Source organism: Bombina bombina, chromosome 7 (genome assembly GCF_027579735.1).
Source record: "Bombina bombina isolate aBomBom1 chromosome 7, aBomBom1.pri, whole genome shotgun sequence".
Lineage (NCBI taxonomy): Eukaryota > Metazoa > Chordata > Amphibia > Anura > Bombinatoridae > Bombina > Bombina bombina.
This window is the reverse complement of record NC_069505.1, coordinates 334,074,042-334,101,022: the sequence shown is the minus strand read 5'-3', so window position 1 is coordinate 334,101,022 and position 26,981 is coordinate 334,074,042. Positions and strand designations below refer to the sequence as shown.

Below are 26,981 nucleotides of genomic sequence, written 5' to 3'. Positions count from 1 at the left end.
GGCAGGGATGCCCTTTATCCCCCCTTTTATTTGTGCTAGCTATGGAGGTATTGGCTTCCAAAATACGCCAAAATCCTGCTATAGAAGGTCTCAAAATCCAAGACACACATTATAAACTATCACTCTATGCGGATGATATCTTATTGACACTGACCAACCCGTTGTCATCCCTTAAAGCATTACAGCTGGAATTTGACATATATAGTTCCCACTCATATTTTAAAATTAATACGACTAAATCTGAGATCCTAGGAGTGTCTGTACCCTACGCTCTGCTACAACATATCAGGAACCATTTCCTATTTACTATCCAGAAAAACTCCCTGACATACTTAGGTATACAAATTGCAAAAACTAAAGAGGAGCTCTTCACACTAAACTACATGAAATTGATAAAAGAGCTTCAGACGGAGATTAATGGATGGAAAAATGAATACCTTTCTTGGCTTGGTAGAATACATGCCTTTAAGATGTCATTCTTACCTCGAATATTATATATCTTCCAAACGGTGCCTATCACGCTACCAAAAACGTACCTTAATAGAATCCAAGCTAATGTAAACTCATTTATCTGGCAGAATAAAATGCCGAGGGTCTCAAAGAAAATCCTATATAGAGATAGATGTAAAGGGGGCATAGGAGTGCCCAATCTGATGTGTTATAAACAGGCGTCTATGCTAACTAGAATTATAGACTGGTGTAAACACTCTGATAATAAAGAATGGGTAAAGCTAGAACATAACATAACTAACACAATCAGCCTGGGCAGCCTTTGTTGGCTCAATAAATCACAGAGGAAGTTGGGTCGAACACCACCAAGTATAGTGATAGAAACACTCGATGTGTGGGACTCAATATTACAAAACAAAAAAGATATTTCTTCTGTTCCAGCCCCTTTAACCCCTTTATTAACAAACACTGAGTCCCCGATAGGACATAACAAGATAAGGGGAAAAACTATGACCATACATTGCTGTGTGCCAACATATTCAATTTTAGAAAATGGTAGACTACTAACTAAGACGGAACTGTCAGATAAAAACATACTCAAAGATCAGAACTGGTATGAATATTTACAACTTTCACATTATATAGGACATAGCAAAAAGAAAACAGACCTTCTCAGACCACTTACCCCATTTGAGTCAATTTGCTACTTCTCAGGCACTTCGAAGAAAGGGTTGTCTCATTCATATAAACTGTTAATAGCGATGCACTCAAAACAGTTACCGGCATACACTAAAACATGGGAGAGGGAACTACAGATGGAACTAACACCTAATGAGTGGCAGACAGTTTTCCAACAAATGGGAAAAGCCCCATCCTCCATGAATGCTACAGAAACTAATATAAAACTGCTTACCAGATGGTATCTAACCCCTAAAAGACTAGCTGGAATTTATCCAAACACCAGCAAGTTATGCTGGAGGGGTTGTGAACAGGAGGGAAACCTATCACATATATGGTGGGGGTGCCCCTTAATAACTCCATACTGGAATGATATACATTTGGAAATAAAGAAGGTAATAACAATCCAATTGGAATGCAGCCCGTTTGTACTACTACTAAACAAGGTCCCTAAAATAAAATGTAAACTGAGAGCCACACTGCTCTATATTATGTTAAATAGCGCTAGGCAATTGATACCTAGGCTCTGGAAAAGCACGAGGGTACCCAAAGCACAAGAATGGAGAGAACAGGTGTCTAAGGTGTTATCACTAGAAAAATATCATTATCAGCACACTAACCGTATTGAAGAATATCACTCTATAGTATGTCTATGGGAAGAGTATCTAGGGACAACTTGAAGCATCTGGAATACTGTTACGGCCTCAGACATGATATAGGATTAGGGGGGGGAAAAGAGAATGAAATAGCTAGGAGAAAGTTTTCTTATACTGACCTAAAATGGGATCATTGAAGATCAGTTTAATTACTTACATTTCAGATAGTTATGTTCTGGATAATGGAAACAAATAGCTCTACTAGTCATAATAGAATATAACATTGTGATACTGTTGATTGTCTTTCAAATATTGTTGTATTGAATCCCTGTTTCAGCTTTGTTAATGTATATGTTATAAAATTTAATAAAAAAATTAAAAATAAAAAAAGCAGCGTTAGGACCCCTTAACGCTGCTTTTGACGGCTAACGCCAAACTCTAAATCTAGGCGAAAACTTTTTTAATCATAACATGTTTATTATTTGTAGAACAGAAAATTACATGTGCTTTAATCTTTTTTCCTATTAAAGTAAACCATTTCCCTTGTTAATGGGTCAATAGAGGAGACAATAAATTAGCTAAAGGCCTACGTTTCTCTGAAAGGGTAATAAACTAAGCAATATTCTATTAAAGGGCCATGATACCCACATGTTGAAACACTTGAAAGTGATGCAGAATAGCTGTAAAAAGCTGACTAAAAAATTTCACCTGAACATCTCTATATAAAAAAGAAAGATATTTTACCTCAAAATGTCCTAAGTATTTAAACCCCATTGCAAAGGACTTTAAGCAGCAAATCAGTTTGTCTGTCCCAGGACAGCCAAAGGAGTGAGCTTCATGCACACTCATGTTATTTCCCTATTCAGTTTAAGGAAGTTAACTATGAAATTTCATGAGAGTTAAAGGGACATCATACTATTATGCTAAATCATCACCTGAGCATCCCTATGTAAAAAAAAGGAAGATATTTTACCTCACAATTTCCTCAGCTCAGCAGAGTAAGTTCTGTGTAAAAAGTTATACTTCAGCTGCTAATCAACTGCAGATAAAAAATGAAGAAATGAACAGCAGCCGATCAGCATCAGCAGTGCTGAGGTAATGAACTCTGTTTCTGTGATCTCATGAGATTTGACTTCTCATGAGATTTCATAGTAAACTTCCTTAAACTGAATAGGGAAAAAACATGTGCACGAAGCTCACTCCCTTGCCAGTATCGGGACAGACATGCTGATTTTCTGCTTAAAGTCCTTTGCAATGGGGTGTGAATACATAGGACATTTTGAGGTAAAATATCTTTATTTTTTACATAGAGATGTTCAGGTGATATTTTCTAGTCAGCTTTTTACAGCTATGCTGCATCACTTTCAAGTGTTTCAACATTTGGGTATCATGGGCCTTTAAGTGAAATCTCATGAGATCACAGTAAAAGAGTTCATAACCTCAGCACTGCTGATGCTGATTGGCTGCTGATCATTTCTTCATTTTTAATTTTTTTTACCCGCAGCTAAGCAGCAGCTGAAATATATTTTTTTTTTTATGCAGAAGTTACTCTGCTGAGCTGAGGAGATTGTGAGGTAAAATATCTTCCTTTTTTACATAGAGATGCTCAGGCGATATTTTCCTGTCAGCTTTTTACAGTTATACTGCATCAGTTTTGAATGATTTAGCATGTAAGTATTACATCCCTTTAAGCATACAAATGTTCATAATTTTCCTTTTCACATTAAAAATGTTAATGTTTAAGCAAAACCCTTTTAAATTTATACAGGAAACAAAAGGAAATGCAGGTTTGTGCACAACTGACTTCTTAAAGTTTATAGTTAACTGAGGTTAATAAGCACAACTGGCACAGGGGTTATGGTGATTAGGGACATGACTCCACAGCATGAAAACACAAAGTAGTTTTATTCAAGAGAGGAGCATCCACTTAATACAACTCCAAGGGCCCGATCCGATATACGGTGCAGGTTTCGGCGCAAGCGTGGAAACCTGTGCCGCCCGTAGTTTCAGCTCGCAACTCGAGCTATCTTATATACGGCGCCGTTAGATACTAAAGTGCCGTAAGTCTGACAAACTAGCGATGTCCAGAAATCTGCGTAAGTACAAATTTCTGGAGTCGCCAGTGACTTATGGCACTTTAGAAACTGCCGCCGCATAAAAAAACTGACTAAGTTATAAAATCACCCGTTACTGTCTAACACACCTCCCAAACATAGCCCGACATGTATACCCCTCTATCCGCAATCCCCCCTCTCACTCCTAATAATAAATATATTAACCCCTAAACCACCGCTCCCGGACCCCGCCGCCAGCTACATATGTCTTACCCCCTAATTTGACACCCCTACACCGCCGCCAGCTACATTAAATGTTTTACCCCCTAATGTGAGCCCCCTCCCCTGCCGCCACCTACATTAACTATATTACCCCCTAATATGATCCCCTTACCCCGCCGCCACCTATATTAACTATATTAATCCCTAATATGATCCCCCTACACCGCCGCCACCTATTTAAACTATATTACCCCCTAATATGATCCCCCTACACCGCCACAACCTATTTAAACTATATTAACCCTTAATGTGAGCCCCCTACACCGCCGCCACCTATATTAAAATTATTAACCCCTAATCTAATCCCCCTATACAGCCGTCACCTATATTAAATTTATTAACCCCTAAAATACTAAAATTTCCCTACCACTAAACCTAAGTCTAACCTACAAATATCCCTGAAAAGGGCCTTTTGCGTGGCATTGCCCCAAACTAACCAGCTCTATTACCAGCCTTTAAAAGGGCCTTTTGCGGGGCATTGCCCCAAAGTAACCAGCTCTATTACTTGCCCTTAAAAGGGCCTTTTGCGGGGCATTGTCCCAAAGTAATCAGCTCTTTTACCTGTAATCTAATCCCCCTACACCGCTGCCACCTATATTAAATATAGGAACCCCTAATCTAATCCCCCTAAACCGCTGCCACCTATATTAAATATATTAACCCCTAATCTAATCCCCCTACACCGCGGCTACCTATATTAAATGTATTAACCCCTAATCTGACCCCCCTACACCGCCGCCACCTATATTAACTATATTAACCCTAATTATATTAGGGTTAATATAGTTAATATAGTTATTATATTATATATATTAACTATATTAACCCTATCTAACTCTAGCACCCCTAACTTAATTATTATTAAAATAAATCTAAATAATATTAATAATATTCACTAAATTATTCCTATTTAAAACTAAATACTTACCTATAAAATAAACCCTAAGATAGCTACAATATAATTAATAATTACATTGTAGCTATTTTACGGTTTATATTTATTTTACAGGTAACTTGGTATTTATTTTAACTAGGTACAATAGCTATTAAATAGTTTAATAACTATTTAATAGCTACCTAGTTAAAATAATTACCAATTTACCTGTAAAATAAATCCTAACCTAAGTTACAAATACACCTACACTATCAATAAATTAAATAAACTACAATTATCTAAACTAAAATTTAATTAAATACACTAAACTAAATTACAAAAAACAAACAAACACTAAATTACAAAAAATAAAAAAAGATTACAAGAATTTTAAGCTAATTACACCTAATCTAAGCCCCCTAATAAAATAACAAGGCCCCCCAAAATAAAAAAAATGTCCCTACCCTAATCTAAATTACAAAAAGTAATCAGCTCTATTACCAGCCCTTAAAAGGGCCTTTTGTGGGGCATTGCCCCAAAGTAATCAGCTCTTATACCTGTAAAAAAAAGAACAACCACCCACACACCCCTACTCTAAAACCCACCGATCCCCCTTAAAAAAAACTAAGTCTATCCCCCAAGTGGTCCTTACCTGTCCTGAAGACCGGCAGAGAAGGTCCTGTTCCAGGCGGTGAAATCTTCTTCCAGGCGGCGACCTCTTCTTCCTGGATCCAGCCGGCGCGGAGCGGAGGAGTTGAAGACCGATGACCGCGGAGCTGAAGACCGTCCATCTGGAACTGAAGACCGGCGATGCTGGAACTGAAGACCGGAGCCGGAGGGTGGAGGATCCTCTTCATACGATCGCCGCCGTACACTGAATAGGAATTCAAGGTACGCGATTAAAAATGGCGTCCCTTGAATTCCTATTGGCTGATTTGAGCCTTCAAATTCAAATCAGCTAATCGGATGCGAGCTACTTTAATTCTATTGGCTGATTTGAATAGCCAATAGAATAAGAGCTACTGTAATTCTATTGGCTATTCTAATCAGCCAATAGAATTACAGTAGCTTTTATTCTATTGGCTATTCAAATCAGCCAATAGAATTAAAGTAGCTCACATCCAATTGGCTGATTTGAATTTGAAGGCTCGATCGTATGAAGAGGATCCTCCACGCTCCGGCAACGGTCTTTAGTTCCAGCGTCGCCGATCTTCAGTTTCAGCATCGCCGGTCTTTAGTTCCAGATGGACGGTCTTCAGCTCCGCGGTCAACGATCTTCAACTCCTATGCTCTGTGCCAGCTGGATCCTGGAAGAAGAAGAGGTCGCCGCCTGGAACAGGACCTTCTCCGCCGGTCTTCAGGACAGGTAAAGAGCACTTGGGGGTTAGACTTAGGTTTTTTTAAGGGGGGATTGGGTGGGTTAGAGTAGGGGTATGTGGGTGGTGGGTTGTTCTTTTTTTTACAGGTAAAAGAGCTGATTAATTTGGGGCAATGCCCCACAAAAGGCCCTTTTAAGGGCTGGTAATAGAGCTGATTACTTATGTAATTTAGATTAGGGTAGGGAATTTTTTTTATTTTGGGGGGCTTTGTTATTTTATTAGGGGGCTTAGAATAGGTGTAATTAGCTTAAAATTCTTGTAATCTTTTTTTTATTTTTTGTAATTTAGTGTTTTGTTTTTTTTTGTAATTTAGTTTAGTATATTTAATTGTATTTTAGTTTAGATATTTGTAGTTTATTTAATTAATTTATTGATAGTGTAGGTGTATTTGTAACTTAGGTTAGGATTTATTTTACAGGTAATTTGGTAATTATTTTAACTAGGTAGCTATTAAATAGTTATTAACTATTTAATAGCTATTGTACCTAGTTAAAATAAATACCAAGTTACCTGTAAACTAAATATACACCCTAAAATAGCTACAATGTAACTATTAATTATATTGTAGCTATATTTGGGTTTATTTTATAGGTAAGTATTTAGTTTTAAATAGGAATAATTTAGTTAATATTATTAATATTATTTAGATTTATTTTAATAATAATTAAGTTAGGGGGTGTTAGGGTTAGACTTAGGTTTAGTGGTTAATCATTTTAATATAGGTGGCGGCGGTGTAGGGGGGTCAGATTAGGGGTTAATATATTTAATAAAGGTGGCGGCGGTGTAGGGGGATTAGATTAGGGGTTAATATATTTAATATAGGTGGTGGCGGTGTAGGGGGGTTAGATAACAGGTAAAAGAGCTGATTACTTTGGGGCAATGCCTCGCAAAAGGCCGTTTTAAGGGCTGGTAATAGAGCTGATTACTTTGGGGCAATGCCCCGCAAAAGGAACTTTTCAGGGCTATTTGTAGGTTAGACTTAGGTTTAGTGCTAGGGAAATTTTAGTATTTTAGGGTTTAATATATTTAATATAGGTGGCGGCGGTGTAGGGGGTTTAGATTAGGGGTTAATAATTTTAATATAGGTGGCGGCAGTGTAAGGGGGTCAGATTAGGGGTAGTACATATAATATAGGTGGCGGCGGTGTAAAGGGCTCACATTAGGGGTTAATATAGTTTAAATAGGTGGCGGCGGTGTAGGGGGATCATATTAGGGGGTAATATAGTTTAATGTAGGTGGTGGCGGGGTAGGGGGCTCACATTAGGGGTTAATATAGTTTAAATAGGTGGCGGCGGTGTAGGGGGATCATATTAGGTGGTAATATAGTTTAATGTAGGTGGCGGCGGGGTAGGGGGCTCACATTAGGGGGTAATGTAGTTAAAATAGATGGCGGCGGGGTAGGGGGCTCACATTAGGGGGTTAGACATTTATGTAGGTGGCGGCGGGGTCCGGGAGCGGCGGTTTAGTGGTTAAGCACCTTATTAGGGATTGCGGCGGGGGATTGCGGTTGACAGGTAGATAGACATTGCGCATGCGTTAGGTGTTAGGTTTTATTTTGCAGGTAGTTTAGGGAGTTACGGGGCTCCAATACTCAGCGTACGGCTTACTACGTCTGCATTTTGTGGCGAGGTGAAAATGGAGTAAGATTTCTCCATTTTCACCACATAAGTCCTTACGCTGTATATTGGATACCAAACTGCGTGGGTTTGGTATACCTGTCTATGGGCCAAAAATCTACGGCCGACGGCAGAAATATACGAGCGTAACTTCTATGTTACGCTGTATATGTGATACCAAACCCGCGCAATATTTGGCGTTGCCGGCTTTTGCGGGCGATGATTTATATCGGATAGTGGCCCAAGTTTATTCTACTTACAAAGTGATTTCAACATGAAATAAACCCTACTCTTTAAAAATCCATTTGTATAACTGAAATCCAAATCACTTATAATGAAACGTCACATTCCTTAGCCAGAATCAAACTTTCCAAGTCTAAAAATAAAATAAAAAAAATATCCAGATTTTTCTTCTCCACATAATGCCTAGGTAGATGTGTGTTGTGAACCATAAGGAGCAGGGTTTTGCCTAAGGGTGCTGACAAATATTGCTGCATGTTTGCTTAATATTAAAAAATATGTTTTAAAGAAACTTAACAACAGCATTATAAGCAAGTGATAAAATATTCCAAATGGATCCAATACTCCCAACAGACTTTGAAAGCAGTATAGATAAACTATAAAGCATAGTACAGATGCATTATAGGCATTTCCTGGATTTGTAGAAAAAAATAATGAACAGCCACAAAATTTATTTTTTCGCTATAAATCAAATGAGTGCATGTACAGTTGTATGCAAAAGTGTAGGCACCCCTGACAATTTTCATTTAGAAATAATTGGGTGTTTGGATCAGCAATTTCATTTTGATCTATCAAATAACTGAAGGACACAGTAATATTTCAGTAGTGAAATGAGGTTTATTGGCTTAACAGAAAATGTGCAATATGCATCAAAACGAAATTAGACAGGTGCATACATTTGGACACCCCAACAGAAATATCATTATAATATTTAGTAGAGCCTTCTTTTAGCAGAAATAACAGCCTCTAGACCAGGCATGTCCAAAGTCCGGCACGCGTTCCGGGCTGATAAGGCCCCACAGATAAGATCTCTTGCCGCGGGACTTGACGTCATCAGCGAGATCTCAGACGTCGCAAAATTTGGGCTTTCCTTCTCCCTGCGCCTCCACACACAGCCACAAGGGCGACCATTAAGGACTATTGAAGAAGAAAAAAAACTTCTGCCTACCGAATACATTGACAAGGAGCAGAAACTGCACAGACAACACACTGACAGGCAGGCAGGGCTGTGCTCTCATGATACATGTATAAAGCAGACAAGGGAGCATATAGGAATCTTGCCAATTTTTATAATGGCAACTACAAATAAGAAACAAAAAGTTGACAGTGAGGGACGCCGCTTCCAGGACAGCTGGAAATACGGAATCACTGTGTTTGTCTGATATGCCAAGAGATTGTGGCTGTTTATAAGGAATTTAATGTAAAGAGACACTACCAGTCGAGACATAGCACATACGACAAGCTAACAGGGTGTGACCACAGTGAAAAGTTGAAGCAACTTGAAGCTGTTTTAATGTCACAACAGCAATTTTTTACAAGAGCCCGTGAGTCAAATGAAAATGCCACAAGGGCTAGCCATGAGCTGGCAACGTTAATGCTAAAAATTGCAAATCTTTTGCTGAGGGTGACTTTATCAAAGAATGCGTTATGAAATTGGTGCCGAATATCTGTCCCGAAAAGAAGCAAGAGTTTCCCAACATTTGCCTGGCTCGTAACACTGTAGCACGGAGAATTGAAGAAATTTCATCAGATATTAAGAGACAGTTAACGTCAAAAGGAGTTGATTTTGACTTCTTTTCAATAGCCTGTGATGAAAGCACGGACCTCTCTGACACAGCTCAGTTGCTGATTTTTCTGAGAGGGGTGGACGATGAAATGTGACTGAAGAGCTACTTGACCTCCAGAGCCTTAAGGACCAAACGAGGAAAAGATTTATTTATTTCTGTTAGTTCTGCCATAGATTACATGAAAATGCCTTGGAACAAAGTTACTGGGATTATTACTGATGGAGAACCTGCCATGGCTGGTGAACGAAGTGGATTATCAACCCTAATCTGTAACAAGGTGATAGAAGAAGGAGGCAAAGCTATTAAACTTCATTGTATCATTCATCAACAAGTTCTCTGTGCTAAACATCTCAAATATGATCATGTTATGAAACCGGTGCTAAAGACCATTAATTTTATTCGCTCTAAAGCCCTGTGCCACCACCAGTTTAAACAGTTTCTATTGGATATCCAGGCTGAATATGAAGATGTTTTATATCCTAACGATGTAAGATGGCTCAGTCGGGGGTCTGCACTGCAGCGTTTCTACTCTCTCAGAAAGGAAATTGGAGAATTCTTGGAAACAAAGGGACAACCGATGCGAGAACTATCTGATCCTATTTGGCTGGCTGATTTGGGGTTTCTAGTCGACATAACAAAGCATCTGAATGTACTGAACACGAGTCTTCAGGGCAAAGATGCAGCGGTGAACCAGCTTTATTCCCACCTCAAAGCCTTTGGAACAAAGCTGCAACTTTTCCTAAGGCATTTGTCACAAACACAGCGCAATACCATTCATTTTTCAGGGTTGCAGGAAATAATGAACAGTTTTCAACAGGATAATATCAGTGCGCAAACGAGCAGGTATGCAGCAGACATCACATCTGTGGCTGGGGAGTTTAAACGGTGCTTTCAAGATTTTGCAGCTATTGAAAAGGAGATCAGCCTTTTCACCTCTACATTCTCTGTTAACCCCGACGATGCTCCAGATCAGCTGCAGCTCAAGCTCATTGAGCTGCATTGTTACAGCGAGTTACGCAGTCGTCACCAACAGCTCTCTTGTGAACTTTTACTGCCAACTGGATAAGAGCCGGTTTCAAGAGATTCAAACATTGGCTAAGAAAATGCTGAGCTTGTTTGGCTTCCACTCAATATCAGCAGATACTTGAGAATAATGTTGAGGAATCAGTCACAATGTTGAAGTTACGCCGGAGCTGGATATTTCAACAAATAATTTAAACAACCCAAAACACTGCTCAAAATCTACTCTGGCATTTATGCAGCGGTACAAGTACAGTGTTCTGGAATGGCAATCCCAGTCCCCAGACCTAAATATCAATGAAAATCTGTGGGGTGATTTGAAGTGTCCTGTCCATGCTCAGCAACCATCAAACCTAATTGAACTGAAGATGTTTTGCCAGGAGGAATGGTCCAAAATACCTGCATCCAGAATCCAGACTCTCAGTACAGGCTACAGGAAGCGTCTAGATGCTGTTATTTCTGCTAAAGGAGGCTCTACTAAATATTATTGTGATATTTCTGTTGGGGTGTCCAAATTTATGCACCTGTCTAATTTCGTTTTGATGCATATTGCACATTTTCTGTTAATCCAATAACCCTCATTTCACTACTGAAATATTATTGTGTCCTTCAGTTATTTAATAGATCAAAATGAAATTGCTGATCCAAACACCCAATTATTTATAAATGAAAATAATGGAAATTGTCAGGGGTGCCTAAACTTTTGCATACGACTATATATATATATATATATATATATATATATATATATATATATATATATATACAGTATAGCTATTTTTTCTTTTTGTTTATTAGTCTATGTTTCTGTGTGTCTATGTGGGTAAGTGTTTGTATCTGTGTCTTTCTATGTGAGTGTCTATGGGTGTTTTTGTGTCTTTGAATGTGTGTGCGTGTCTCAGGAGTGTTTCTGTGTGTCTGAAATTTTTGAGTGTGTGTGAGTATTTCTGAGTGTGTGTGCCTTTAAATGTTTCTGTTTGTGTGTGTCTATAAGTGTGTGTTTGTGTGCACACCTTTGAATTTATTTGTTTGTGTGTGCCTGAGTGTTTCTGCAGATTTTTAACCCTTTCCCACCAGGACTTATTTGTCTACATTGGAACAAAGTTCTGATGTAAAAAAATAAGTAAAAATTAAAAACACACAATCATTCATGCGATCGTGTGATTTTAGTGATGGGATTGGGTCGGGGGGGGGGGGGGTCTATGACTTTAGGCACGCCCTTCAGCCCGGGATCCCATTTAGGAAGCTTCTATGGCTTCAGTACAGTCAAACGGCTAGGACGTTCCATGCCATCCTAACTGTGCTAAAGCACAGCGCAGTTAGGACAGCATGGAACATCCTAACAGCGGGAAGGGGTTAAGTATCCAACAATTGAACCTCTATGTGTGTTTATCTGGCTCTGATACTACCCAGGTCCTTACCAGCCACTGACCTCACCGCACGTCACTGTTTTAAAGTAAATTTCAATTCATAATAAATACATTTTAGTAGTTCATGTGAGGTAAGATACTATGCAATATATATTAGGTATGAAATAAATATTTACTCACACTACTCTAAAACAATACTTTATTTTCTGCTGAACCATCGGTAAACACTTAATAATTTATAGCTGAGCAATAAAATAAAAATATACACATATCATACCTGTCTCCACTCGCCTGTGCAGGCTCACTAAGGCCTAGATTTGGAGTTCGGCGGTAAAAGGGCTGTTAACGCTCTGCGGGCTTTTTTCTGGCCGCACCATAAATTTAACTCTGGTATCGAGAGTTAAAACAAATGCTGCGTTAGGCTCCAAAAAAGGAGCGTAGAGCATTTTTACCGGAAATGCAACTCTCGATACCAGAGTTGCTTACGGACGCGGCCGGCCTCAAAAACGTGCTCGTGCACGATTCTCCCATAGGAAACAATGGGACTGTTTGAGCTGAAAAAAAACCTAACACCTGCAAAAAAGCAGCGTTCAGCTCCTAACGCAGCCCCATTGTTTCCTATGGGGAAACACTTCCTACGTCTGCACCTAAAACCCTAACATGTACCCCGAGTCTAAACACCCCTACCCTTACACTTATTAACCCCTAATCTGCCGCCCCCGCTATCGCTGACCCCTGCATATTATTATTAACCCCTAATCTGCCGCTCCGTAAAACGCCGCCACCTACGTTATCCCTATGTACCCCTAATCTGCTACCCCTAACACCGCCGCCCCCTATATTATATTTATTAACCCCTAATCTGCCCCCCACAACGTCGCCGACACCTACCTACACTTATTAACCCCTAATCTGCCGAGCGGACCTGAGCGCTACTATAATAAAGTTATTAACCCCTAATCCGCCTCACTAACCCTATCATAAATAGTATTAACCCCTAATCTGCCCTCCCTAACATCGCCGACACCTACCTTCAATTATTAACCCCTAAACTTCCGATCGGAGCTCACCGCTATTCTAATAAATGGATTAACCCCTAAAGCTAAGTCTAACCCTAACACTAACACCCCCCTAAGTTAAATATAATTTTTATCTAACGAAATAAATTAACTCTTATTAAATAACTTATTCCTATTTAAAGCTAAATACTTACCTGTAAAATAAATCCTAATATAGCTACAATATAAATTATAATTATATTATAGCTATTTTAGGATTAATATTTATTTTACAGGCAACTTTGTATTTATTTTAACCAGGTACAATAGCTATTTAATAGTTACCTAGTTAAAATAATAACAAATTTACCTGTAAAATAAATCCTAACCTAAGTTATAATTAAACCTAACACTACCCTATCAATAAAATAATTAAATAAACTACCTACAATTACCTACAATTAACCTAACACTACACTATCAATAAATTAATTAAACACAATTGCTACAAATAACTACAATTAAATAAACTAGCTAAAGTACAAAAAATAAAAAAAGAACTAAGTTACAGAAAATAAAAAAATATTTACAAACATAATAAAAATATTACAACAATTTTAAACTAATTACACCTACTCTAAGCCCCCTAATAAAATAACAAAGCCCCCCAAAATAAAAAATTCCCTACCCTATTCTAAATTAAAAAAGTTACAAGCTCTTTTACCTTACCAGCCCTGAACAGGGCCCTTTGCGGGGCATGCCCCAAGAATTTCAGCTCTTTTGCCTGTAAAAAAAAACATACAATACCCCCCCCCAACATTACAACCCACCACCCACATACCCCTAATCTAACCCAAACCCCCCTTATATAAACCTAACACTAAGCCCCTGAAGATCTTCCTACCTTGTCTTCACCATCCAGGTATCACCGATCCGTCCTGGCTCCAAGATCTTCATCCAACCCAAGCGGGGGTTGGCGATCCATAATCCGGTGCTCCAAAGTCTTCCTCCTATCCGGCAAGAAGAGGACATCCGGACCGGCAAACATCTTCTCCAAGCGGCATCTTCGATCTTCTTCCATCCGGTGAGGAGCGGGTCCATCTTGAAGCAGGCGACGCGGATCCATCCTCTTCTTCCGATGTCTCCCGACTAATGACGGTTCCTTTAAGGGACGTCATCCAAGATGGCGTCCCTCGAATTCCGATTGGCTGATAGGATTCTATCAGCCAATCGGAATTAAGGTAGGAATTTTCTGATTGGCTGATGGAATCAGCCAATCAGAATCAAGTTCAATCCGATTGGCCGATCCCATCAGCCAATCAGATTGAGCTCGCATTCTATTGGCTGATCGGAACAGCCAATAGAATGCGAGCTCAATCTGATTGGCTGATTGGATCAGCCAATCGGATTGAACTTGATTCTGATTGGCTGATTCCATCAGCCAATCAGAAAATTCCTACCTTAATTCCGATTGGCTGATAGAATCCTATCAGCCAATCGGAATTCGAGGGACGCCATCTTGGATGACGTCCCTTAAAGGAACCGTCATTAGTCGGGAGACATCGGAAGAAGAGGATGGATCCGCGTCGCCTGCTTCAAGATGGACCCGCTCCGCACCGGATGGAAGAAGATCGAAGATGCCGCTTGGAGAAGATGTTTGCCGGTCCGGATGTCCTCTTCTTGCCGGATAGGAGGAAGACTTTGGAGCACCGGATTATGGATCGCCAACCCCCGCTTGGGTTGGATGAAGATCTTGGAGCCAGGACGGATCGGTGATACCTGGATGGTGAAGACAAGGTAGGAAGATCTTCAGGGGCTTAGTGTTAGGTTTATTTAAGGGGGGTTTGGGTTAGATTAGGGGTATGTGGGTGGTGGGTTGTAATGTTGGGGGGGGGTATTGTATGTTTTTTTTTACAGGCAAAAGAGCTGAAATTCTTGGGGCATGCATAATTTAGAATAGGGTAGGGAATTTTTTATTTTGGGGGGCTTTGTTATTTTATTAGGGCGCTTAGAGTAGGTGTAATTAGTTTAAAATTGTTGTAATATTTTTATTATGTTTGTAAATATTTTTTTATTTTCTGTAACTTAGTTCTTTTTTTATTTTTTGTACTTTAGCTAGTTTATTTAATTGTATTTATTTGTAGCAATTGTGTTTAATTAATTTATTGATAGTGTAGTGTTAGGTTAATTGTAGGTAATTGTAGGTAGTTTATTTAATTATTTTATTGATAGGGTAGTGTTAGGTTTAATTATAACTTAGGTTAGGATTTATTTTACAGGTAAATTTGTTATTATTTTAACTAGGTAACTATTAAATAGTTCTTAACTATTTAATAGCTATTGTACCTGGTTAAAATAAATACAAAGTTACCTGTAAAATAAATATTAATCCTAAAATAGCTATAATATAATTATAATTTATATTATAGCTATATTAGGATTTATTTTACAGGTAAGTATTTAGCTTTAAATAGGAATAAGTTATTTAATAAGAGTTAATTAATTTCGTTAGATGTAAATTATATTTAACTTAGGGGGGTGTTAGTGTTAGGGTTAGACTTAGCTTTAGGGGTTAATCCATTTATTAGAATAGCGGTGAGCTCCGATCGGAAGTTTAGGGGTTAATAATTGAAGGTAGGTGTCGGCGATGTTAGGGAGGGCAGATTAGGGGTTAATACTATTTATGATAGGGTTAGTGAGGCGGGTTAGGGGTTAATATCTTTATTATAGTAGCGCTCAGGTCCGCTCGGCAGATTAGGGGTTAATAAGTGTAGGCAGGTGTCGGCGAAGTTGAGGGGGGCAGATTAGGGGTTAATAAATATAATATAGGGGTCGGCGATGTTAGGGGCAGCAGATTAGGGGTACATAGGGATAACGTAGGTGGCGGCGATTTGCGGTCGGAAGATTAGGGGTTAATTATTGTAAGTAGCTGGCGGCGACGTTGTGGGGGGCAGGTTAGGGGTGAATAAATATAATACAGGGGTCGGCGGGGTTAGGGGCAGCAGATTAGGGGTACATAAATATAACGTAGGTGGCGGTCGGCAGATTAGGGGTTAAAAATTTTAATCGAGTGGCGGCGGTGTGGGGGGACCTTGGTTTAGGGGTACATAGGTAGTTTATGGGTGTTAGTGTACTTTAGGGTACAGTAGTTAAGAGCTTTATAAACCGGCGTTAGCCAGAAAGCTCTTAACTCCTGCTTTTTTCAGGCGGCTGGAATTTTGTCGTTAGAGCTCTAACGCTCACTTCAGAAACGACTCTAAATACCAGCGTTAGAAAGATCCCATTGAAAATATAGGCTACGCAAATGGCGTAGGGGGATCTGCGGTATGGAAAAGTCGCGGCTGTAAAGTGAGCGTTAGACCCTTTAATCACTGACTCCAAATACCAGCGGGCGGCCAAAACCAGCGTTAGGAGCCTCTAACGCTGGTTTTGACGGCTACCGCCGAACTCCAAATCTAGGCCCAATACTCTTTGCTCAGTCTATGGCATTCTAGCAACCTGCTCCTAAAAGGCTAGAGTGCATAAATATGTAGTAAACCAATTAACTCCTAGTCTAAAAATTTGCCAAACAACTGACTGTACTAACAGTCCAGAGCAGCAGTGTTCTGCTGTTTCAAAAGAAAAGTACCACTGTCTTTTGACAACCCAGGTTTATAGTTTTTAAGAAAGTTGTAAGGGATAAAGCATAGGCACATCAATAATACAAATAATGGTGTGTATGTAGGGTTGCTACCTCGGCCATGTTTTCCTGGACACTTATGAATTACACATGCTGCAGGTTGTGCAGAGGGGAACATGAATTGCACACCTGGACAGCACACAAATAGTGACCCTGGACAGCACTGTTCATGTTCCTCCCTGCACACCCTATAGCATGTGTAACTCATAAGTGTCCAGGAAAACATGGCCGAGGTGGCAACCCTATGTGTATGGGTGTCAGATATAAAACAATTAGCAATAAACCGTTTTGGCATGAAGATTGCTCCATGGCCTTCAGATTAGGATGCACCAGAAATATACACACACTGGTCGCAGCAGGATGGGCAACATGAAATACGACTGTGAGAAGGTGCAGCACATTACGGTCATCATTAGCAGCCTCCAGAATAAAATGTACTAGTACTGCCACCTAGCTGCATCCAGCAGCCAATAACAGCTAGCTACTATGGCATGTGAGCTAACAAACCCTGCAGTGAGCTATGAGCCTGAAATAAATGCCACTCCCACTGACCCCTTACCTGCGTGTGGCCTTGAAAGGATCCAAAATGAGGAAGTCTCCTCTTTATCTATATGTATTGTGCTGTACAAAGCTAATGTTAAAAATAGATAATGCTCAAGACACAATAGGTAAAAGCTTCACAGTGTGTAATGTTCCAAATACAACAAAGTAGCGTGTTCAATTGTTGTCAAAGTAGCCAGCTGTATTCAAGTCAAATCTTACCCCATCACTCGCTATACGTGCGGTCTTAGGGAGATGCAGGATCCAGTATTCGCTCCTTCCAACACCTCTTCAGGCGGTGCAGTGGGGGGTGTTGTCAGAATACTTCAACCTCTTTGGACAGTGCCTCTGCAGACGGCCTCTTTATCTCAGTTCTTTTGACAGACTTATTTGCATTTTAGCGAATTAGTGCTGACTCATAAATAACTCCACAGGATTGAGCACAGTGTTACCTATATGACACACATGAACTAGCAGTGTCTAATTGTAAAAAATGTCAGCATGCACTGAGATAAGATGCGGCTTCAAGGGCTCAGATATTAGCATATGAGCCTACCAAGGTTTAGCTTTCAACAAAGAATGCCTAGAGAAATTTTGATGAAAAGGTAAAATGAAAAGTTGTGTAAAATTGCATGGCCCACCTGAATTAGGAAAGCTTAATTTTGACTTGAATATCCCTTTAAAAACAAACAAGTTTGACTGTCTTTAAATAAAACTAACATTTATTCAAGGACATGATTTTTTTTTATATTGCGAGCATACTTTCTGCCTTGTCGGTCTCCTTGCAGGTGCAAATAGAGCTCCAGCAGTTTGGGTTGGATTGAGTCAAACATACCAAGCCAGTTTCCTTTCAATACGCAAGTGGAGCCCCAATTTTTTTTTTAGTATGGACCAACTTAATTTACTGGTCTAGGTCAGTGGGTGGAGAGTCTGTAACTACTGGGCAATACCAGCAGGGGATTTGTCTGTGTTTATTAAATTCTGAGATTACATTTAGAAATGTGTTTCTTATTGTTTATTTACATAAATTCTCATAGACTTTAATAGTGAATTTTGTAGATAACTGTCTTGCCAAAAATATCTTAGTAAATACACCACTATACATAAAAATACCTGTCTTAAAGACAGTACAAAACTTACATTTTATTGCATACCATATTTTACTGCATTTGTCTGTTCTTCACACCTGTTAGGGCAAAAAATGTGGGCTTTTTATTAGATCTTACTGTAATATTTGTGTTTCTCCACATCCATAGCCATTGTTGCAAGAGAAACAGCTCTCAAATTGAAATTTGACTTTCTAAAATCCTTTGAAGAACCTTGAAATACAGGTGGAATTTCTTAGATAATCTCACCAGACCAAAGAGCTTCAGAAAGTCATGTGAGATACAGTACAATCATCTGAGGGGCCCCATGCTAGTTTTGGATCCTAACAGACAATTTAAAGGGATTTGAATATTTTTTTTTATTTCATGATCCAGATACACCATGCAATTTTAAACAAGTTTCCAATTACTTATATAATCAAATTTGCTTTGTTTTCTTGGTATTGTTTTGTGAAGGATCAGCAATGCCCTACTAGAGGCATTTTTGTGCAGCAAGCTCCCAGTAATGCATTGCTGCCCCCTGAGCCTACCTAGGTATTCTTTTTAACAAAGGATAGCAAGAGAACAATGCAAATCAGATAATAGAAGTCAGCTGGGTAAGGTGTTTAAAATGGAATGCTTTAACTGAATTATGAAAGAAAAAAATGTGAGTTTTATTTTTCTTTAACCTTTGAAAATCTACCCTATTAAAAGTCTACAAGGAAAATATTTGAAATTCTAGCCTATAGTTTGTAATAGTGAACAAATAGTTAACGAGAAAATGTCTTGGATGCATCAGAGTCATTTTTATGTTTCTCTGAGTGTAATTAAAGGGGCATCACCATGCAAAACAAGTAAATGCTTTTATGGGTTTTAAAGTTTCCAAGCATTATTATTGCACTATTGCTTGCATATGTAACACCTATGTAAAGGGACATGTAATCCAAACATTTTCCTTCATGATTTAGATAGCGAATATAATTTTAAACAACTTTTCTTTGTTCTCTTAATATCCTTTGTTAAAAATAATACCAAGGTATGCTCAGGAGATAACTGCTGATTGGTGGCTGCACTTATATACCTCTTATTATTGGCTTACTAATGTGTTCAGCTGGCTCCCAGTGATGCATTTCTGCTCCTTCAATAAAGGATACCAAGAGAATGAAGCAAAATGTATAATAGAAGTGAACAGAAAAGTTGTTTAAAGTTGTATTCTCTTTCTAATTCATGAAAGAAAAATGTGAGGTTTCATGTCCCTTTAATGTAAGCTTCGGAGCAGCAATACACTACTGAAAGGTAGCGCAACACATTTTATGAACCAATGATGAAAAAGCATATGTGTGCAGCCACCAATCACAAGCTAGTGCTCAGTAGTTCACTGCATGCTCTATCTGTAACACGATTCTCATGTCCCTTTAACTATGTAGTAGGTGTTTGCCTTTCCACAAAAACATATTTCTGCTTCTTAGGGTCTGTATTCCTTTATAAGTATTATGGGGGGGGGGGGGGGTTGTTACAATTGCATAGTATTTTCTGTGGTCTCACTAGACATAGTAACTCTTAAAGGGATACTAAACCCAATTTTTTTATTTCATGATTCAGATAGAGCATGAGATTTTAAGCACTTTCTAATTTACTCCTATTATCAATTTTTCTTTGTTCTCATGCTATCTTGATTTGAAAAAGCAGTACTGTAAGCTTTAGAGCCAGGCCATTTTTTGTTCAGCACATGGGTAGCACTTGCTGATTTGTGGCTAAATGTAGCAAACCAATCAGCAGCTCTACCAAGGTGCTAAACTAAAAAATGGGCCGGCTCCTAACCTTTTATTACTGCTTTTTCAAATCAAGATAACATGAGAACAAAGAAAAACTGATAATAGGAGTAAATTAGAAAGTTGCTTAAAATTGCATGCTCTATCTGGATCATGAAAGAAAAAAAGAGGGGTTAGTATCCCTTTAAACACTGAAGAAAAGAAAAATAAACTGTATTAGATTGGTGAAAACTTATATGAAGTTAATTTTTTTAACAATGTACCTTTGATTCCAATGAAAAAATATAGAGAAAAACATAATATCATGGAAAAAATATGATTTAAATGAATTATAACTAGATTAGGGAATTTGGCATATATAATCTTCTAGTTGCAGATACTTTAAAGATTACTCTATATTATTTTCCTAACTGGTAATTCCTTGCATTAGTCTATATCTCTAAAGTGTAAGCTTTTGTGGGCAGGGCTCCTCAACTCCTCTATCTATTGATATGAAAGGTTTATTTAATATTATATTATATTCCTATGTACATATAGTATATACACCATATATTTTGCACCTCATTCCATGTATTTAGTGTTTGCAACAATATAGCATGGTGCAAGTGAATGATGAAAAATCAGGTAAATAAAATAAATATAATACTGTTAAAAGATCATTCAGTCTCATCTAAGAAATGTTTTTAATTTTAAACTTTTCAATAATAAATATGGTTTACAAGGTTTATCCTTAGTCAGACAAACATGCATTTGACGTCTGCATTGCTTTCCCTTCAGTCATTTAAGAGTTAAATCTTATAAGTGTATACTGGATTGCATTGACCCTTTGCTTGCCAGAAAAGGCTGCAAAAACCTGCATTTACCTGCTTTTCTACTGTCTCTCTGGCAGCCAATGAGTTAAACTAGATGAGACTCATTTTACTGCCATATAAGAGTTGAACTAAATGATATCCTTTTATTGGGTACAGATTATTTGAGACTATAAAGAGGACTGACTAAAAAAAGTCATAGGCTGCTGCAGCAGTACTTTTATATATCACCTTGTGTTTTATATAGCTGTCTAGAAAGGTTAGATTTCCTTTGACCATTTCACGTGATGATTTTCAATTCCCTTTGATACATTCATAAATCCTCAATGAAAACCTGTTATACAATAACATCAGAAGCCCCACGTCACCCCCTACCACTAAATACATAGAGGGTGGTAAATGAACAACTTATGTATGAATTCTCATTGATGGGGGGGGAGTAAAAGTGCAGCACTGATGTGAATGGAGCTGCAGGAAAGTGGTGCTGAGACAGCCCCCCCCCCTCTTCCTTCCAGACTGCAGTCCCTGATTATATTCAGCACTCTGGACAGCTCCCTGCGCTCTATGGGATTTATTGGCCTGTAACAAAAGCTGCACCATCTGCTACTGCACATTACCAAGAGAGCAGAGCAGATACAATTATCAATGAAAGAGCCACGATTTTGATCTCCTGCTTCTTCTTTTTCTTCTTCCCTTTCGCCAGTAAAAGTGCAGGCGGATCCTATTTGGGTAGGAGAGAGTTAAAGCCATAAACACGTAAGCGCTCACTCCCCTATGGGGAAGATGCCTATTTTGCACTTAGCTGCAACAACAGCTTGCAACATCAGGCACCGTTTTTGATCGCATTTTCCAGTGGAAATCATCTGATTTTGAGCAAAAATATAGGGATTAATGCAGTAGGTTTTTTTTTTTGGAAGACCCATAGGTTGTTAAATAGAGCTCCTGATTTTGATCTCCGGTTCTTGGGATTTGGTGTTTTCGTATTTGATCAACCAGGCAGTGAGCTAGCAAAAAAAATGTTGGACCCGTCTTCCAGTGATGAGGATCCGGATGAGACAGTGGAAGAGGAATGCAAGGAAGTCTTGGTACCGGCTACTGGAGCTCGGTTGTCCCCAAGCAGGACTAGTGAGAGCTCGGGTGGTTTGCAGCCCAGCAGCCGTTCCAGCAGTGTCCGTCCGTCCAGCCCAAGCCCCTCAGTGGTCAGCGAGAAAGAGAAGGAAGAATTGGAGAAATTGCAGAAAGAGGAAGAGGAAAGAAAAAGGAAACTCCAGCTCTATGTCTTTGTGATGAGGTGCATCGCTTACCCTTTCAATGCCAAGCAGCCTACAGACATGGCGAGAAGGCAACAGAAGGTAAAGGAGAACAATAGGGGGAGGGGATGATGCATGGGTTTGTATACCTCTACACCTACAACTTCCATAGGGGGTTAATCAGCTATGTGCAAGGTATTGGGTACTAGGAGTAAAGAAGGCCTAGGTAGTGTGGAATTGCTACTTAGTGGGGGCTGATCACTGGATCAGGGGGCAATGTTGTGTCCTATATTTCTATATATTAAGACTTTATATATTTGGATACATTTAAATTCTATGAAGTGTGCCCCACAGTCTGATTTCTGCAAGTTCTGACCTCTTATATTAGTAAACTGGATGGGATATGTCCCTGAAGCTCATTGCTGCAAGTCCTGACCTCTGAAAGCAATAAACTCCAGTAGAGAGCTTCATATTATTTGTCAGGGTTGCCCTGAGTAAAATGTCCCTATATAGATATGAGACTAAATGATTTCCAGCTTGATAACATTAATTGTATATATTTAGTCTAACACAGTCTTACATAATGGTACACAAACTATATGGCTGAAATAGCAAGGTGATACCAAGGCCTGCAAGTGGTTACTCCTAAAACTGCTGCTGGATTTGGTGTATAGAAATGAACTGCTTGCCATACTGCAAACAGTAGTAGATAGGTGTATTGATTTTATGAAGCCTCTTTGGGCTCACGTTAGAAGAGTAAATTAATTGGTGCTCCAGAATCACAGCATCTGCGCCCTCCCATAACCCATCTCTACTGTAGGCGTCACCAATAGAGGTTTCATGGAACAGCGCCACCTATAGATTGACTTCCAGCTCTAGATAGGGGAGGGGGGTGAATCAAAAATAAAATGTTTTTCATACAAAAATAATCATAGGACTGACTAGTTTGCTGACTTTCCTTTGTACGTTGTTTTTTTCTTTCTTCTGTTTTGTGACAAAGTGCATTACAAGATAAAAAAAAATCAATACTGTATCAACTACATCCTGTTCTAAAAACAGATGTTAATGGACATTATTTCTGAAATCAATATTTTTGGTTTATGAATCCTTTCTCAGATCAGCAATCACTGCTTTTCTTATTTATTTTCAACACTCTGGTGTAGTTTATTTCAATCCCCTGTAGCAATGAATTAACTTAATCTTATGGAGATGAAAGGAAAACAGCAAGGAAAGGGTTAATTCCATTCGGCTTAGCTTTAGGCTAAAGGTGCCTGAGCTCTAATGGAAATTGGCTGGCAACAATGTGACTTAAAATATATCAAAGATCCTTATTGGTATTTATCATTGCCTTAGTCCAGACCATTTTTGTTTTCCCATTACATGACAATAATACAAACATAGTTATACAGTAAGGTTAAAGAAATGTTTTTCAGTTACTATCTTAAAACATAATTATTTAATGTTTATAAACAAAATAGAGTGTCATAATAGACATATTTATTATTAATTACAATTTCTTTAATATAAGCACTGTCTATACTTTAATAAATATTAACAAGTTAAAAACATATTTTTAAATCATAAAATACAGTAGGTCTATATTATTATATTGTGTGTTGTATAGACAACAATGTATGATATACTTTTTGTCTGCTTCCTATATTTATATCCCATTTTAATCCTAAAAACAGATATTTTTGTTCTATACAGTATATATAGTTTTAACTCTGATTTTTATTACCTTGAAAATATATTTGGGCAATGTGATTTATATATATATATATATATATATATATATATATATATATATATATATATATATATATATATATATATATATATATATATATATACTGTATATATAAATCACATTGCCCAAATATATTTTCAAGGTAATAAAAATCAGAGTTAAAACTAACACCTTAAGGTACTTCGACCCTGTCTGGCAGCTTAAGTAGGACATAAGTAAATATGTTTATATTGTGAGCACAATATTATTTATGCTGCTGTCATGTATCAATAATTATTTACACAGCCACTTTCTATAGTCTTGTGTTTGTACCAATAACTTACTGTAATGTAAAATGGTTAATCCAAATAGGCAGAATAAAAAGTTGGTGAATATACTAATAATAAGCCATTTATTTTGTTTTCTTTGTAGAACTGAGTTTTAAAAATGATTAACAATTTGAATTGTGATTCTTATCACAAAGTTTTGGGTTTTCTTAGAAGGTTTGGTCATGAAGGATTTATAGCTGATATATGTACTGATTGCTGGTTGACTGTAGTAAGAAATTAATAATATTGTGGTATCTAAATATATTTTTTAAAGCTCCTTTTGCGAACAAAACAAAACATTTAAGACATAAAGAGAAAGGTTTATAAATCCAAGTAGCTACAGACACATGACTCCTAGATAAATTATATTTGTGAACCATAAAGGTTGTAAAATGTTATACTTTGTAGCTAAAAAAAATCACCCAGTCTCACTTCTTAAATAGTATGGCTGCTTCCTAAATACATTTTTTTACCTGCTGTGTTTGAGATATATATATATATATATATATATATATATATATATATATATATATATATATATATATATATATATATATATATTTGTCAACCCAATGAACTAAGAACTAGGTGAGATTTGTTTTTCTTATTAACCCTGATGTACACTTCGAACTTGCTTCTTTTTATAAAAATGTGTCTTTTGTTGATGCAAATTCTTTTTAGCAAACAAGAGATGGCCTGTCAAACCTTCCAAATATCTCTAGTACATGGTGACTAGCGGTGCAGTTGCTGCCAAAACCTGATCTCTTGCGCAGTGGGAGGATGATTATTTCACTAATAAATTGTTTTGTCTTTAACATTAACCCCTTGACTGCCTGAGAGGGCTGCAGCACATTCCATACAATGCATTGTAGTTCTCTCCATGGGGTTATGGTTTTTTAGTTATCAACCTAAATATAATAACCAAAAAGCATACAATTATAATCTAATATGTGGAAATATTTATTCTCAATAAATATTTTATTGCAAGCTTCTCCATACTAATACCCAAAATGAATCTCTCCAGTGAATTTTATTTGACCCTTAATGTATCTCAGCTAAATGCTGTGGGGCAGATTTACCATTCTCTGTATAAACAATGCTCACATGCAGGCAACCTGTCCGCCTCGGACCAAAAGGATTGGGTAGCATTTACCGCCAGTATTTATTATTGAACGAGCTGACACTTGTGCAGTGCTGTCCCTAGCCCTTGCTCAATTAGTTGCCCAAGAGCATGGCTTGCAAGTCACCCTGGTTGGATCAGACCGGTCAGATGGCAGAGAGGTGTAAAAGCCCCTGTGTATGTCCGTTATCTCAGTACTTCCCTCTTATTACAGCAGGTATTCTATTTGTGCAGCAAATGTGCAATCACAGATATAGGAGACATAAAATTGGAGATTATGTATGTATGGGTGTCTGGTACAATAACAAAAGTACTACACTGTATCATGTACCCTGTCAGGTAATGGCTTTTGTGCAAGCCAAAGCAATGGTAGCTGCAGAAACAAACCCTTTAGTATTTATATATAAATAAGTGAGGTAAAGTCTTCAATGTCACATGGGCCAGCCCCATACTTAAAGGGACGGTACACTGTAAAATTGTTTTTATATTAATGTATTTTCTATGACTTATTATGCCAGCTGTAGAGTATAAAATGTATGAGAAGTTGCATTTTCAGGTTTATTTGTGTATATAAGTAGCTGATTTTGTGCTTTTAAACCACAGCCTATTACAATGGGTTGAGCTTGCAGGTAATATATCTCATTATGTTATCACTTTGTGTACACACACATTCTTCCTTATCTTATATTTTTTGGCAATACAAAGCTCAATACTTATAGAGGACAATGGAAAATTATCATCTTATTACTTAACTATCCTGCACCCCACTGGGAGTGTAATTTCTTCTGCTGGCTATGTTTACTTAGGCTATTAAATAGCCTAGACTCCATTATACAAACTTTCAGTATAGACAGGGATACCACAAGCTAAATCAGCTAACAATCCAGTAGGTACAATGGATCATTGGGAACACTTTTAAAGGGGAGAACATTTTTAGGTGAACTGTCCCTTTAAATGTCTAAATTTTTAACAGAGGATGCTTTATATTAACAATAAAAAAGGAACCTAAAACATGGATCTGTTTTTCTGAAGAAGTTATTGGGGATATAAGAGAACAAACAATTCTAAAAATAGTGCTATAAATGCCTTGGAGCTATAATTAAGACAGAGATCAAACAGGGTGAAAGATTATAAAAAAGAAATGGAATTGCATTGACCTGAAGGGAAAGAAGGTTCACATCTGCTGTCGTTTTAAATATGTGCATTTCATTGTGTGGCTGGTGTGGAATATAATAGCAAACTCAAAACATTTTATTTTTGTTTTCATTATGATTATTATTATTATTGTGTTGTTGTTGTTAAGTAACAGAATATATTAATAGTTTTAATTTGAGTGTATTGAGAATTTATATATAAAATAATGCACTCCCCAAAGAACAATTATTTGGCAACACACATAATCTACATATGTTCAACTTAATGGGTCATTGTAGTTGAAACTAAAAAAAGATGCTCTAATTAGTTAAAGCATGTCATAGTTGCAATACTCAACCTGGAACTCTGTGTTAATCCCCTATAAACGGGTTAAACACATATAAAATTG

The 26,981-nt window shown here is 37.8% G+C and overlaps 1 protein-coding gene across 7 annotated transcripts in view; it reads left to right on the top strand.

The window, feature by feature from the left end:
- The first annotated feature begins 22,026 nt into the window (after nucleotides 1–22,026).
- CADPS (calcium dependent secretion activator) overlaps nucleotides 22,027–26,981 on the top strand; it is a 943,138-nt gene continuing 938,183 nt past the window's right edge. For all 7 annotated transcript variants that reach the window (XM_053720994.1, XM_053720992.1, XM_053720993.1 and 4 more), the window contains exon 1: nucleotides 22,027–22,362. In XM_053720994.1, coding sequence (XP_053576969.1) covers nucleotides 22,027–22,362 — 336 coding nt within the window. The remainder of the gene's footprint in view (nucleotides 22,363–26,981) is intronic.